The sequence below is a fragment of the Daucus carota genome, chromosome 6, assembly GCF_001625215.2.
Source record: "Daucus carota subsp. sativus chromosome 6, DH1 v3.0, whole genome shotgun sequence".
NCBI classification, from domain to species: domain Eukaryota; kingdom Viridiplantae; phylum Streptophyta; class Magnoliopsida; order Apiales; family Apiaceae; genus Daucus; species Daucus carota.
In genome coordinates, this window is record NC_030386.2 from 29,278,774 (window position 1) to 29,293,647 (window position 14,874).

Below are 14,874 nucleotides of genomic sequence, written 5' to 3' on the forward strand. Positions count from 1 at the left end.
TTTCACTTTAGATTTGAATAAGTCAAAAAATGTTATGAATAGTTTTATTGTTATATTTTTAAATGTTCTATTTATTTTATTACAATTTTTACATTTCAATCAAAAATAAATTTTAAAGGGGATGTTCTCTTTTAAGAGAAATATTCATTTTCCTTTGTAATATTTTCCCTCCGAATTTAATTTTTATTTTTTTTATAAAGCAATAAACTTTTGTAATTAATTAATCAATATCACCGGTATAACAATTTTCGCTTTCAAGTTATATTCATACAATTTTTTTATCTTAATATCCCACCCAAAAGTAAAAAAATTGTGGTGAACATAAATTTATTTACTACAGTTTTCATAATTTAGGTTTACAATTATTTTTATTCATCCTCGTACTAAATTTGAATAAAAAATTCAAAAGATATAAGTTTTTTTAATTATATTTTGAATTTTAACATACAATCCGTTTTACAACTCAATCAAACATATTTTTGAAAATTAGGTTCCATTTTAAGATAAATATAAAAAATATTCGTTACGATATTTTTAATTTTTTGTCTGGGGATGTCAATCTAAATTGTATATGATTCAAAAAAAATTAAATAATAAAATTTTATATTATAAGAACAAATCTCACATTACTTTAATTAACTTTTTTTTATCTATCAATTATTATTATTATGACCTCATTTGTATACACAATCTTTACTTTTCACACTCTCTTTATAAATATCTTCTTAAAATCAAATTCTTACCCAAAATAAGAAATTACAGACTGAACCGAAAAATCTATTCACTTATTACTTCTGTCCCAAAACTACATATCCAAGAAGAGCAACTATTTGTGTCTGTCTTTGTATTGTCTATGGTAAGAAAATCAATGTCAGCTTGGAACAAATTACAAATGGTCCTATTGCAAGTAACAGATACCCCCCAATAAGTGACAGATGCATGCTTAATTTAGGGTATACTCTGAAATATATTGACATGCTGCTACTGTAGTCTGTATACACCATAGAATCCACCACGCAAATGTGGTTTGGCCTCTACAGATCTTGTAGTATCCATCTTCTCCCCAGCTTTCTCTCAAAGAATTCTTAATGATCATGGTCCAGCGTACAGAATCATTGCATAGCACCTTTATCTGTTATAATCTCTCTCTTCTAGGCTGTTTCTGTAAAAAGAGTAAAAAGCCTGACATGTTTTAGTGACCAGATGCAGAGGGAAGACAATAAGAACAAACCTACCAAACACATACATGCATACATATGTAAGTAAGTGTGTACTGTGTATATTAGTTTATCAGCTTCTTGTCTGTTAGGAAGTTGCAAGTAATGACAAAGTACCCAGCTAGAGGCTTCGGATCTGAGAGCTTCTAAGCCTGTTTAACAACATAAATGGCAGATCGATCAGCAGCTTAACTATTCACATTAACAGCATCATTTAAGTAACAAAACTAAAAATCACTAATACTACTCAAATCCATCCTACTTCATGTTTGTGTTTGAGAAAGCTCTCTCTCTCTCTCTCTTTTCTAAATATATAGATACAAATTTCAAACAATTTATGAATTGAAAAAATGTGTGCTCCTGTTACTATCTCTCTTACTCCCACTAAATTCCTCAAAATGTACAACACTATGCACTCCGAGACACATGCTCATACATTTGGAGCAATTGGTGCTCATACATTTGGATAATTATGCTTCACTGTAGGAACAACTGGTCTCTGCTACCAGCTTGAAATATAAAATACATATCAAATCTGAAGTTGGAGTAAATTTCAATAATATGTGTTGCCTTTCTAAATGTATGAAGCACAATAAAAATCTAAAGGCAACAGCGCAATATCAAATAAGTGACAAAATAAGATTACTGAAATCAACCCTCTTAAACCTATCCAGTCTTTTGATGAAGATATCTGGTCTAAATATATAGTTCTGTAGGGTACTTAAAATTCTCGTGCTATCTGGGGTTGCTGTAGCAGGTAAATGCAAAACTTTGATGCTGCCAGGTTGGGAAACATCAGCAATAAAAAGACCAAATTCTCTAGTAGAACTCTTTTTAGGAGTGGATGAAGGTAGGCTTACCTAACTATTCCTTCCACTGTTATTAGAACCCTTTTTAGGAGTGGATGATTAGAAGTAAGAAGCTCCGACTTTAATCTCTGATTGAAGATACAGATCATTAAGGAGTTCCTTTCAGGGAGCCTGCAAGATGCAGTGGCTAAACACTTCTCAATAAATTCTCTTATCTCAGGATCCTTGACTTTGTATGAAGAGGCTTTTTGCCCTATATGAACACATCGATATGTAGATTAATAAATAATAGGGCAGTTTAAACTCTAATTACGTTTAGAACAATGGGTTTGGAAATTTCTTACAGATACAACTTTCTTGCATATCTGAGCAGCGTAAAAGCATTCACTATACGGATATTCAAAGGTGACCATTTCCAAAATGCACATTCCAAATGCATATATATCCATTAATTCACTGTATTGCTCTTCATACACCTCCGGAGCCATGAACTCTGGTGTTCCTGATGGTAAACAGTAAAACCACGAAATCAGTTAAATTTGAATCAAGATTACAGCTTTCTCCTTTCTCTTAGGACCTTAATTTACAAAGTGCACGAACTTACCAACGCAGTGAACATCATGATATTTGCCTAGTATTGCAGAAATTTGATAAAATTGCACTTCTGATAAAGAAAAAGAATTTGAATTTCGTAGAATTTTGGCTGCCAGCACTGGGAATATCTGTCCTGAATTAAAAAGCAGCAAGAGTATGATGCCACTCGTGTGCATGTTTCATCAGATACTACAGCAAGGACATGATGTGTTGTCTAATCCCAGACTAATTTCTAGTCTCTGTAGACATTCTTAACAGAACACTTGTGTAATATGTAGGGTAAACATGTAAGATAATGGGGTGACTACCTATCAGCTACCACTGCCTGACCCTACAAATGAAGATCTCAATGCTGTCTTTATTATCGACAACCTTAATCAGGGGTCTCAGAGCTGTCACGGGCATCCTTGCGTAATTTGATTCCAGGTACTCAGTCCAGGACCGACCACTGCCATTGGAACCTAAAGATAAGGATACTGCCTCGTCAGTAATTAAGTGTGAAATGCAACATAGGTGATCTGTAATATTCAGACTTGATACCTGAAATCGTAAAGCTATGAACTCTTCATACACCTCTTGAGCCATGAACTCTGGTTTTCCTGATGGTAAACAATAAAACCATTAAATCAGTTAAATTTGAACTTAAAATTATAGTATAATTGTGTTTGTCCGTGATTTATGTGTGAGTCAGATAAAGCCATGTTTACTTTAGTAAAAGAGACAACTGTATGAATTGCTAAGCCAACCCAAAACTTTTGGAACATCAATATGCCAAAATTTCTATCTGCATTGATGCTGAAGAACTTCCAGCCAATTCAAAGTAACTATTATAAATGACGATGTATAGGTTGAATAACACTGACATACAAATCTCTTTATTCCGCTTACAGTTATTAAGTACTCTCCCGTTAACCACCAGAATTTAAAATTCCAGTACATTCCATATCCTAAACAATGTCATTATCCTATTGCTCCTGAAATTTCCCCACTGTTCTCTAAGACGACACTAAAACACAGGTCTTTCATATGTTTTTGCCGTATAAGCATACACACACACAACTGCACATATATATCACAAAAACATTACACAGTTTAATTAGTTTATCCTCCAAAAACTCGATACAAAATCTCCAGATAACAATCCTATAAAAGTAAAAGAGAAGAGTCAAAAACTCATAAATTGAAGAAAGCAAATCACCTCTAACTCTCTTTTTCTGGGAGGAGCAGCTTTGGTAGTAAAATTCCTCAAAACCTGCAACACGCACAGGGACAAATGAATCTCTAGTAGAAATATAGCAGAACACTATAGTCCAGTATTAGAATCAAACAATCACGGTTTCTTCAAATCCCAAACAATCTCTCTCTCTCATTCTGTTCAGTAACAACTCTCCTTCTCCCTCAATCCTAAAGGGCCAGCCCTAGCCAAGGACTCCCCTCTTATCCCACACGAATCAGGAACCTTATTAAACAACCTCCCTCAGTTTTTCACAGCTTGGAATAGTTTGACCATCAAAATTTATATTTGTAATAGCGTCAAAGAACTACAATAAGAAAACATATATAAGCTATCAATGCTTCCTGTAAGCCACCTTATTAGCCTCCTGTAAAACATATATATATCGAGTCATGCACATATATATAACATTTGACATGTATTTCGGAACAAACACAGTAACAAAAGATTACCTGATTATTCTTTTCATTTGGACAAATAATCGAACAGTTTCTGGACGAATTCAGCTGCAACCAAAATAAGCGAAGATTATTAAAGGAGTTCACAACAACACACTGTAAAGATATAATGAATATATTCTTCGAAAAACACATAACAAAGCTGTAATTACCATCTTAACTAATAACGAAAAGTACAAATCAGACCAAAAGAACATTGCATCCGACAGTAAAAAGCAGTGGGCAGAGAGATTACCAGCTCCGGAGAGAGAGATATTTAATCGGAGAATTGGTTCCCAGCGGCGAACCAGTGCTTGAAACCCTAGAAAAAGAGCGCTTGAAACCCTAGAAAAAGGGGAACACAGCAAAGAGAGAAGCACGAATCGGATCAAAAGAGCATTAGATCTGACAATAAAAAGGACTTATAAAATCCTAATTAAATGTAATTAAAGTAAATCGAATTAAGAAACGAAGAGAGGTAGAGAGATTACCAGCTCCATAGAGAGAGATATTTAATTGGAAGACTGATTTCCCGGCAGAGAAGCGGCGCTTGAAACCCTAGGGGGGACACAGCAGAGAGAGAATTTGAGGTTTGAGTTTGGGTCGAAGAAGAGGAACTGGGTTTGGCTCGTATGGTTTGAATTTCAAATGCGGCTTCTTTCGGAAGCTAAAGTGTTTGAATGTTCTTATGAATTCAAAATTGAATACACCTACAAATGTTCAGTTTAGGTAAGATAAGAAGAGTAGGAAGACATGGCTGGGAATGAGCCACGTGGAGCAGAATCGTATAAAGCAGATTGTATACATACAGAATTGTATGTATCTGTGAGTCAAATGTTGACTTCAGTGGCAAATGTTGTAATTATGCTGCAAGTTTATGGGTACCCCCTGTCTAGAAGTGGCAAAAAGAGTAGTAGGATGTATTATATAGTTTATTTTTCAACTGTCCCCAAACCGAATTTGTTGTAGTACAAAACAAAAACAAAATATAGGCCAATTCAGGTGATACAAAATCTACTTCTCTGCCTTCTACCGAACAGACTCTTCTTCATAATAAATCAGTCTTGCAAAAGCGTCCGGAGTGCGAGCCTGTGAGCTTAGTGAGAGACTTAAATCATTTTTGATTTAATAAGATATACTTCTTTTTTAACTTAATTTTTAAAATTGTTTTTGATAAAATGACCCATAAGTCATAGATTATCCATAAATGACTTTTATTTTTATTAACTCATAAGTCATTAATAAGTAAAAAATAATCAAATTTGGACCTTAAATTCTCAGCTTATCACATTAATGTTAGGTTTGGCCAGGACTTCTGAATTTATAAATAGGAACACTTATTTATATCATTTGTATAAAACGTCAAGAAGTACTTACTTTAAACAATAACAATAAGCATTTATTTTAAACCCACAAACAATCCCATAATTTTAAACTCAGCAAAGGTCTCATTCTCCAACCTCAGGCACCGCGTAGAAATAGAGATCAACTGAATGGGGTTTGGGCAATGCTAAATCCTGAAAAATGAGTGAAATCTTTATTATTTTGTTTGATTTAAATTATCACTTAAAACAATCATAAATATCCTGTTTTGTTGTCGCTGGGGGCCGGGATGTTCAACTGACCGACCATATGTATAGTGATGCAACTTGTTTTTTAAAGTTTATATAGCCAGCACCAGTTCTTCCATACTTCCATTGCAAATTTGCAGAAGAATCTCTACTGATAGCTATATCTACAGTATAAAATAGCCATGTTGTTCCCAGGGCCTGATATTCTGATGATGGAGGGTACTGAGGTACTTATGCCACTAGAAGCAGAAATGGCACAAAGCAACTCATCAGAAGAAGGAGATGATATGCATGGAACAATGAGGACAAGAGGAGAGACTGATCAAGTCGAAAACCAAGAATATGATGGCGAGGAAGACCAAGATGGTAGTGGTAGTCAAGCTGGAAAGGGCAAGAGAAAGCGCTACCACCGCCACACTCAAGAACAGATCCAGTTAATGGAAGCGTAAGTGATTCGTCTAAATATTTGTTCAAACACATATAATCAACAACCCTAAAGGAAGGCCTAAACATATGCATTGTTGCTCTATGAGTTTATCTTCTTTTTCCGGTTTGATTTGTACTAAGATCTTTGACTAATCCACATTGTATCAGCTTTTTTAAGGAATGCCCGCATCCTGGTGATAAGCAAAGAAAGGAACTTTGTAAGAGATTAGGGCTAGTACCTCTTCAAGTCAAGTTTTGGTTTCAAAACAAGCGCACTCAAATGAAGGTACAGATAATTAGTTGAGCTAGCAAATATGTTACACCTAATATGACTACTAATTTTGTTCCTATTAAAGGCCCAGAATGAGCGGCATGAGAATACAAATCTCCGGGCTGAAAATGAGAGCCTACAAGCTGAAAATGTTAGGTTTAGAGAAGCACTTGGAAGTACTTCATGTCCTAATTGTGGGGGTGCAGCAGCAATAGGTGAAATATCCTATGATGAACATCATGTGAGGTTGGAGAATGCTCATCTCAGAGAAGAGGTAAAAATTGATACTCTTATATTAATAGTTTTTTTTTTTTTTTCATACTGGGTATTTTTATTTTATTTGCTTTCTCCCCAGATTGATCGTCTATCATCAATAGCTGCAAAGTATCTGGATCATGTGGCTCCACCACCACGTCAGCTTGGTTTCGGGAACAATTCTAGCTATGGGCAAGGATCAGCGGAGATGTATAATGTAGCTGGAGAAATACTGAGGTCAATCAGTGGACCGCCTACTGAGGAAATTAAGCCCATGATGATCGAGCTGGCGGTGACAGCAATGGAAGAGTTTATGAGGATGGCACAATTAGGGGAACCGTTGTGGGTGCCCGGTATCAACGGTGCCACCAGTGCTACACTATGTGAAGAGGAATACATGAGAGCCTTTCCTCAGGGTGTTGGCCCTAGGATAGCTGGATTCAGAAATGAAGCATCACGTGAAACTGCTGTGGTTATAATGAATCACATTAGCCTCGTTCAGATTTTGATGGATGTGGTATGTATGTCCTGTTTTTGAGATTTTCGCTTAGTATTTTTTGAAGCAAATATTGCTGCTTGTACATAAGTACTAATTATTAACTGATTTGTTTCTGTATGTCCATAACCAGAATCAATGGTCAACCATGTTTTCCGGCATTGTTTCTAGAGCGATGACGTTGGAAGTTCTATCAACTGGAGTTGCAGGAAATTATAATGGAGCTCTGCAAGTGGTACTGATTTCTTGATATATATTTTGTTGCCAAGTGCCTGGATCTATAAATTCCGCTACTTGTTTTCAATTCATAAGAGTAAACGACTAGATAACAACATTATGAAGTAAAGTGACATCAAAGACTGCATATTGATTTGTGAATTTTGTATGATTATATATTTAATTGTTAATAGTAATGAGTTAATTATGTATGATATTTGTTATAATGACTGCAGAATTTCAGATATATGAATATGTGATATGAAAACTTTTGTTTTTTTGCTTTCAGATGACTGCAGAATTTCAAATCCCTTCACCATTAGTTCCTTCTCGTGAGAGCCATTTTTTGAGGTATTGCAAACAACACTCAGAGGGGACTTGGGCAGTGGTTGATGTTTCAATAGACAGTTTACGCCCTAGTCCAGCAATGAGATGCCGCAGAAGGCCATCAGGATGTTTAATTCATGAAATGCCAAATGGATACTCACAGGTAAACACGTACCTATGATGTTTATACCATATGGAATCTTAGTTTGTTGCTGATTATGCAATCTCACCACATCCAGCTATAACTTTCCCTCATGTATATGCACACACGTTCTAGGTTACTTGGATCGAACATGTAGAAGTGGATGATAGTGGTGTTCACAATCTATACAAGCCTCTCCTGAATTCTGGTCTAGGATTTGGGGCAAAGAGATGGGTTGGCGCTCTGGATCGCCAATGTGAACGCCTTGCAAGTGCCATGGCCACGAATGTACCAACTAGCATTGTCAACAGCGTTGGTAACAAATTCATTTAAAAGATATTTCTACAACTTTAATAATTCTACTAGAAAAGTAGAAATAAAGCGCTGTTGTAGATTACTTTGTGTACAACATTTTTGATTAAGTACTGATCAAAGTGAATTGGTGACGATATGGCCTCCAGAGGGAAGAAAGAGTATGTTGAAGCTAGCAGAGAGAATGGTGATTAGCTTTAGTGCAGGAGTGAGTGGATCTACTGCACACAAATGGACAACTCTTTCTGGAAATATGGCTGAAAATGTGAGGATCATGACCAGAAAAAGCGTAGATGATCCAGGTAGACCACCTGGTATCGTGCTCAGTGCTGCCACTTCATTTTGGCTACCTGTTCCTCCCAAGGCTGTTTTTGACTTCCTTCGTGATGAAAATTCCCGAAATCAGGTAATAGCAGGGTCCTGTTTTTGGAACTTGACATGTAACACTTATCAGCTAGTATATTATGATAACATTACCATATATCTCATCATGGAAAAAGATATTTATCAAGATTAGAAGGACAATCTTAAGTCAACTCAGTCAACTCTGAGAGAATAGTTTGAGCGGGAAATTCAGTTAGACATCATGTCTATATATAGTCTGTTATGCTGCAAGTAGTGGATACTTTTTCATGCTTGTAAATACTGTTTTGTACATACATTTTATGCAATACAATCTGAGTTTTCTCTCCTATTATTTCCATATGGTATCAGAGCACGCAGGTGCTGTCTCCTCCTCACACTATCATTTCCGCCATTAAATCTCTGGTTTCGAGCTTTCCTACATCGAGTCATGACAACAAATTCACAGTCTGTTTCATCTGGAACGCCTGTTAACGCAGCTCTTGTTTACAATGATCCGTATTTTCTATCGTCGAATGATAATTCTAACGCACAATTAGGTCATGTTTTGTTCAATGGAAACAACTATGTGAACTGGCATCGCAGTGTAACTAACGCACTTGGAGCCAAGAACAAACTCGGTTTCACGAACGGATCTCTTGTTCGTCCGGCTGATGATTCTGAGGAACTGCAACAATGGATCAGAAATGATTATATGGTGTGCAGTTGGTTGATTAATTCAATTGACAAGTCAATTGCAGAGAGCTTCATTTTTACAGCTTCAGCTCGAGAATTGTGGCTTGAACTTGCTGAGAGGTACGGACATTCTAATGCTCCTCAGTTATATGATCTGCATAAGAATCTTATGTCAGTAAAACAGAATGATGATTCAATTGTTCAATATTACAACAAATTGAAGAAAGTTTGGGATCAATTACATGTTTTAGATCCTATACCTGAATGTTCTTGTGGTGCTTTGCTTAAGTGTTCTTGTGGATTTCTTAAGAAAATTGTTGAAGGAGATCAACTGAAACAATTGATTCAATTCATTGCTGGATTGAATAAGTCTTATGATCAAGCTAAGATCAATATTTTGAGTATGGATCCATTGCCTTCTGTGAATCGAGTATATCATATGCTACAGCAGATTGAAAGGCAAAATGCTTTAGCTATTTCTCAATCTGTAGAGATGAGTGCCTTGATGTCTGTAGTCAACAGTAACAACAATTCTCAGAATTCTAGGTTTTCTTCTAAGAAAGATGTGAAGGATCCTAAGAAAAATAAACTTGATCGGTTCTGTGAGCATTGTAAGATGAAAGGACATTTGAAGGATCAATGTTTCAAACTGGTAGGGTATCCTGAATGGTATAAAGGAAATACAGGCAACTCTGGCAAGACAAGTGATGTATCTGCTAACACATCTGGAAATAAGAATAGTCAGAGCTTTGCTGCAAATATCCAGGAATCTCCATTGGATTTTTCTGTTCAGGAATCTTCCTTTCCTGTTGATAATTCACATTATGCATTATACAAGGATTTTATGAGGTTTATGCAGATGAATCAATCTACATCACATTCTTCTACAGATTCTAATGTGAATTTTGTAGATACTGTATCTGATTCACAAGTTAACTCTGTCAGCAGCACTTCAGATGGTTCTATTTGGGTGATTGATACAGGAGCAAGTGATCACATGGCAATTTCTCTGGATGTGTTTCTCAGTACTGAGCAGCTTACTGTACCTTTGCATATTGCCTTACCTGATGGTACTATTAAGCAGGTTAAAACTGTTGGTACTGTATTTCTAAACTCTGAGATTACTTTGTCTAAAGTTTTCTACATTCCAGAGTTTAAACATAATTTGTTGTCTGTTGCTAGACTTTTAGATCAACATGATTTGGTTGCTGATTTTCAACCTTCCTGTTGTTTCTTTAAAGACAAGAATTCTCTTCTTGTTAAACTATCTGGAACTAGACATGGAGGATTGTATAAATTCATGATTACACCTCAGTCTAGTTTGTTTAACAATGCTTTTCATGTTGTTCAACATGATATTTCTCTTGAACTATTTCATACCAGACTTGGTCACATGTCTGTACAGAAGTTTAAGCATTTGTCTGATAAAACTTCTGCAAAATCTCTATCTGAATTTCATTGTGAATCCTGCATGCTTGCAAAACATCATAAGTTGCCTTTCCATGACTCCAACTCTTTGGCTTCTTGTTGTTTTGACTTGATTCACATTGATTTATGGGGTCCTTACAAAACTCCATCCTTATCTGGTGCTTGCTACTTCCTTACTGTTCTAGATGATCATTCTAGAAATACTTGGACTACTTTGTTGCATTCTAAGACTCAAGTACCTCAGATTATTTCTGCATTTCTATCTTATGTCAAGAAACAGTTTGGTGTGGATGTCAAAACTGTAAGGAGTGACAATGGTACTGAAATAGTACAGGAGTTTTGTGTATCTTTGTTTGCATCTCTGGGAATTGTTCATCAAAGAAGTGTTCCTGGTAATCCTCAACAGAATGGTCGTGTTGAAAGAAAGCATAGGCACTTGCTTGATACTGCCAGAGCTTTGAGGATTCATGCAAATCTGCCTCTCAAGTTTTGGGGGGATTGCATTATGGCTTCAACTTACCTTATAAATTTGATGCCATCTTCTGTCTTATCATGGAAATCTCCATATCAGGTTCTCATGAATTCATCTCCTGATTATTCAGAATTAAGGACAATTGGTTGTTTGTGTTATGCAGCCATTAAAACTTCTGATAAGTTTGCTTCCAGGTCCTTAAAATGTGTTTTCATTGGATATCCTTATGGTCAAAAAGGATACAAACTTTATGATTTGGATAATCATAAAACTTTTGTTAGTAGGGATGTGGTGTTTAAGGAAAATATTTTTCCTTTTAAGCAATCAGTATCTGATCATGCTTCTACTTCAAATATGCAACCTGATTTTTCTGCTGATCTTGAGACTATATTGGTTCCTTCTACTCAGCAAGCAAATCAGCAAAATATGTCTTCTCAGACTGTGACAGATGATTTCCATGCTACAACTTCTGCAGATTTCCATCCTGATAATCCTGATGTTTCAGATTATTCTGACACATCACAGACCATGCTTAGAAAATCTGCAAGAGTATCTACTCTCCCTAAAAGATTTGATGACTTTGTGGTTGCTGCACCTAAAAAGTCTGTTCTAACACACTCTCAGGCTTTTAATGTTTTTGCTGAAACAGAACTACTTTCTTTTGGTTCTGCTTATTTGGTTACTTTGGACAAGATGCTCTCTATTCATGAGCCTACTTCCTACTATCAGGCTCAGAATGATCCAAAGTGGATTGCAGCCATGGACTCTGAATTACAGGCCTTGGAACAGAATCAGACTTGGGAATTAGTTCCTTTACCTCCCAGGAAAACTGCTATTGGTTGTAAGTGGGTGTATAAAGCAAAGTTTAATCCTGATGGTACTCTAAATAAGTGCAAGGCCAGATTGGTGGCCAGAGGTGATAAGCAGATCAAAGGCAAAGACTACAAATGCACTTTTAGTCCTGTGGCTAGGTTTACTACTGTGAGGGTTCTGATTGCTTTAGCTTCTGCAAAACAGTGGGCTTTGCACCAGCTTGATATCAACAATGCTTTTTTGCATGGTTTTGTGGATGAAGAACTATATATGCAGCCTCCTCCTGGATATAACTGTCTTCCTGGTATGGTTTGTAGACTCAAGAGATCTCTTTATGGTCTCAAACAAGCAGCAAGACAGTGGAATGTGGAGCTTACTAAGCACTTATTGGAGTTAGGATTCACTCAGTCAAAGCAAGATTATTCTTTGTTCATCAAGTTTAATTCCATTACTGGTGATTTTACTGCAGTACTTGCCTATGTGGATGATTTGCTGCTTACTGGAAATCAAATTCTTCATATTCAAGCTGTTAAGGCTTCACTGCATAAGGCATTTACTATCAAGGATTTGGGTGAGCTAGCATACTTCCTTGGGATTGAGGTTTCAAGAACTGATTTTGGTATTCTACTTAATCAGAGGAAATATATATTAGACTTGCTCAAGGATTGCAATATGGAAGATTGCAAAAGTGTGACTGTTCCTTTCAAACATGGGGTTCATCTTGGAGTTAAGGACACACCCTTGTTTGAGGATGTGGAATTTTACAGAAGAATTGTGGGCAAATTGTTGTATCTGAACATGACCAGACCTGACATATCATATTCAGTTCAACAATTGAGTCAATTTCTGAATTGTCCTGCTGTTTCACATTTCCAGGCTGCTATGCATGTCCTTCAGTATCTGAAAGGCTCTATTAATGTTGGTCTGTTTTATCCTGCACAGACTGAATTTGTTTTAAAGGGGTACTGTGATGCAGACTGGGGATCTTGTGTTTCCACTGCAAAGTCTTTGTCTGGTTATGCCATGTTTCTGGGAAATTCTTTGATTTCATGGAAAACTAAGAAGCAGAAAACCACTTCTAAAAGTACATGTGAAGCTGAATACCGCAGCATGAGTTATGCTACTAGTGAGCTCATTTGGCTTCATGGTTTGCTCTCTGACTTACACATTACAGTTCCATTGCCTGTGGAACTTTCTTGTGACAATACTGCAGCTCAGTATATAGCCGAAAATCAGGTGTTTCAAGAGAGAACAAAGCATCTTAGGGTGGACTGTCATTTCATTCGAGACTATGTTGACAATGATTTTCTGCAGCTCATTCATGTGCCTTCTTCTCTGCAACTAGCTGATGTTCTGACTAAGGCACTTAGTGCTCCTCAAGTTCGATTTCTGTGTTCCAAGCTGGGACTTGTCTTGAATCATCCAAGTTCAGCTTGAGGGGAGGATATCAAGATTAGAAGGACAATCTTAAGTCAACTCAGTCAACTCTGAGAGAATAGTTTGAGCGGGAAATTCAGTTAGACATCATGTCTATATATAGTCTGTTATGCTGCAAGTAGTGGATACTTTTTCATGCTTGTAAATACTGTTTTGTACATACATTTTATGCAATACAATCTGAGTTTTCTCTCCTATTATTTCCATAATATTAACTGAATAGACCTCTGACATCTTAATTTGCTTCTCAAAATCGTCAGTGGGACATTCTTTCCAGTGGGGGTGCTATTCAAGAAATGGCGCACTTTGCAAATGGCCGTGAAACTGGCAATTGTGTTTCACTACTTCGAGTCCATGTAAGTTTTTGATTAATCCGTCATATACATATGTCCGATGCAAGACTAGGTCTGATTAGATATTTCAGTGCAAAACTAAAAGAAGAAATATATTACAGAATGCAAATTCAAGCCAGAGTACAATGCTAATACTCCAAGAAAGTTACAGTGACCCAACCGCTTCCTTTATAGTCTATGCACCTGTGGATATTATGTCTATGAATGTCGTGATAAACGGGGGAGACCCTGACTACGTGGCCCTTCTTCCCTCTGGATTTGCTATTCTTCCCGATGGATCTCCGATGCAATCTCATGAACCAGGGTCCAAACCTACCTCTGCTGGATCACTTTTAACTATTGCATTCCAGATTTTAGTAGACTCTATTCCTACCGCCAAGATTTCTCTTGGATCGATCTCTACTGTTAACAATCTCATCAACTGCACTGCCGAAAGGATTAAAGATGTTATATTGCGAGTGTCTCAGCCCCGCGATTTCTAGTAAGTTATAAATATAACTGGTCCCTTTAGAGCAGTGATTAATTAGCTCCAAGTTTCAGAACACAGTTTACTTAGACCCTTTCAATGTAATGTACCTTTTATGTTTTTATTTGCTCGTAGAGACACTTATGCTTGTGTTGTTCGAAGTTGATTGAACTCATCAAGGTCAAGAAAAAGTTTATGCAGAGGTAAGACTCAAGAGGTTTGGGCAATGACTTGCAGAGATTAAGGCCAACTAATTAAACACAATACATGTAGCTTGTAGCTAACCATCCTTCCATGTTACTTATCAGATAGTTTCTTGTAAGAGCTGGTTTGATACTTCAATCATGTACTATTCTCTTTTTTCTATTTATATCTTTATTAATTCTGAAATTTGGACTTCAATGACTGAATTAGCTTGTTTCACCGATTTTAGTACATTCAGCTATTGTATATGATTTCTGCATAGTCTTTTTATATTTTTTTATTTCAGATAAATTCAGATTGAACTAAAAATAATTTCGGAAAAAGGTGTGATGCTGATCCTGCTGTTACGAGAAAGA

General features: G+C 36.4%; 1 protein-coding gene and 1 long non-coding RNA gene across 20 annotated transcripts; one reads left to right on the forward strand and one right to left on the reverse strand.

Moving 5' to 3' along the window:
• Positions 1-756: 756 nt before the first annotated feature.
• Positions 757-5,209, reverse strand: LOC108227828 (uncharacterized). Of its 18 annotated transcripts, none has more exons than XR_010284491.1 (11): positions 4,783-5,180; positions 4,548-4,636; positions 4,307-4,360; positions 3,819-4,221; positions 3,161-3,219; positions 2,929-3,081; positions 2,631-2,753; positions 2,371-2,528; positions 2,078-2,279; positions 1,255-1,369; positions 757-1,162 (listed from the first exon to the last, which is right to left on the reverse strand). It is a non-coding gene; the product is annotated as an uncharacterized LOC108227828 (long non-coding RNA). The 18 variants fall into 18 exon arrangements; XR_001808098.2 differs by having other exon boundaries at positions 3,819-3,872; positions 4,783-5,159; XR_010284485.1 differs by having other exon boundaries at positions 757-1,369; positions 2,631-3,081; positions 4,783-5,001; positions 5,101-5,209.
• Positions 5,210-5,876: 667 nt separating this feature from the next.
• On the forward strand, positions 5,877-14,698 carry LOC108226215 (homeobox-leucine zipper protein HDG2). Of its 2 annotated transcripts, none has more exons than XM_064080285.1 (10): positions 5,877-6,307; positions 6,457-6,574; positions 6,645-7,331; positions 7,444-7,545; positions 7,816-8,016; positions 8,131-8,311; positions 8,457-8,713; positions 13,756-13,851; positions 13,950-14,329; positions 14,450-14,698. In XM_064080285.1, coding segments are annotated over exons 1-10 (2,286 nt in total). In that variant the 5' UTR covers positions 5,877-6,044; the 3' UTR covers positions 14,451-14,698. The 2 variants fall into 2 exon arrangements, with proteins under 2 accessions (XP_063936355.1, XP_017256650.1); XM_017401161.2 differs by having other exon boundaries at positions 5,878-6,307; positions 6,645-6,833; positions 6,915-7,331; positions 13,950-14,698.
• The last annotated feature ends 176 nt before the right edge of the window (positions 14,699-14,874 follow it).

What these genes read in the sequence shown, in the direction of transcription:
- LOC108226215 (XM_064080285.1), top strand. Translation starts at nt 6,045, where the DNA reads ATGTTGTTCCCAGGGCCTGATATTCTGATGATGGAGGGTACTGAGGTA. An exon ending in TGCCAAATGGATACTCACAG is followed by an intron (nt 8,017 to 8,130) that starts GTAAACACGTAC and finishes CACACGTTCTAG; the next exon opens with GTTACTTGGATCGAACATGT. An exon ending in TTTCACTACTTCGAGTCCAT is followed by an intron (nt 13,852 to 13,949) that starts GTAAGTTTTTGA and finishes AATATATTACAG; the next exon opens with AATGCAAATTCAAGCCAGAG.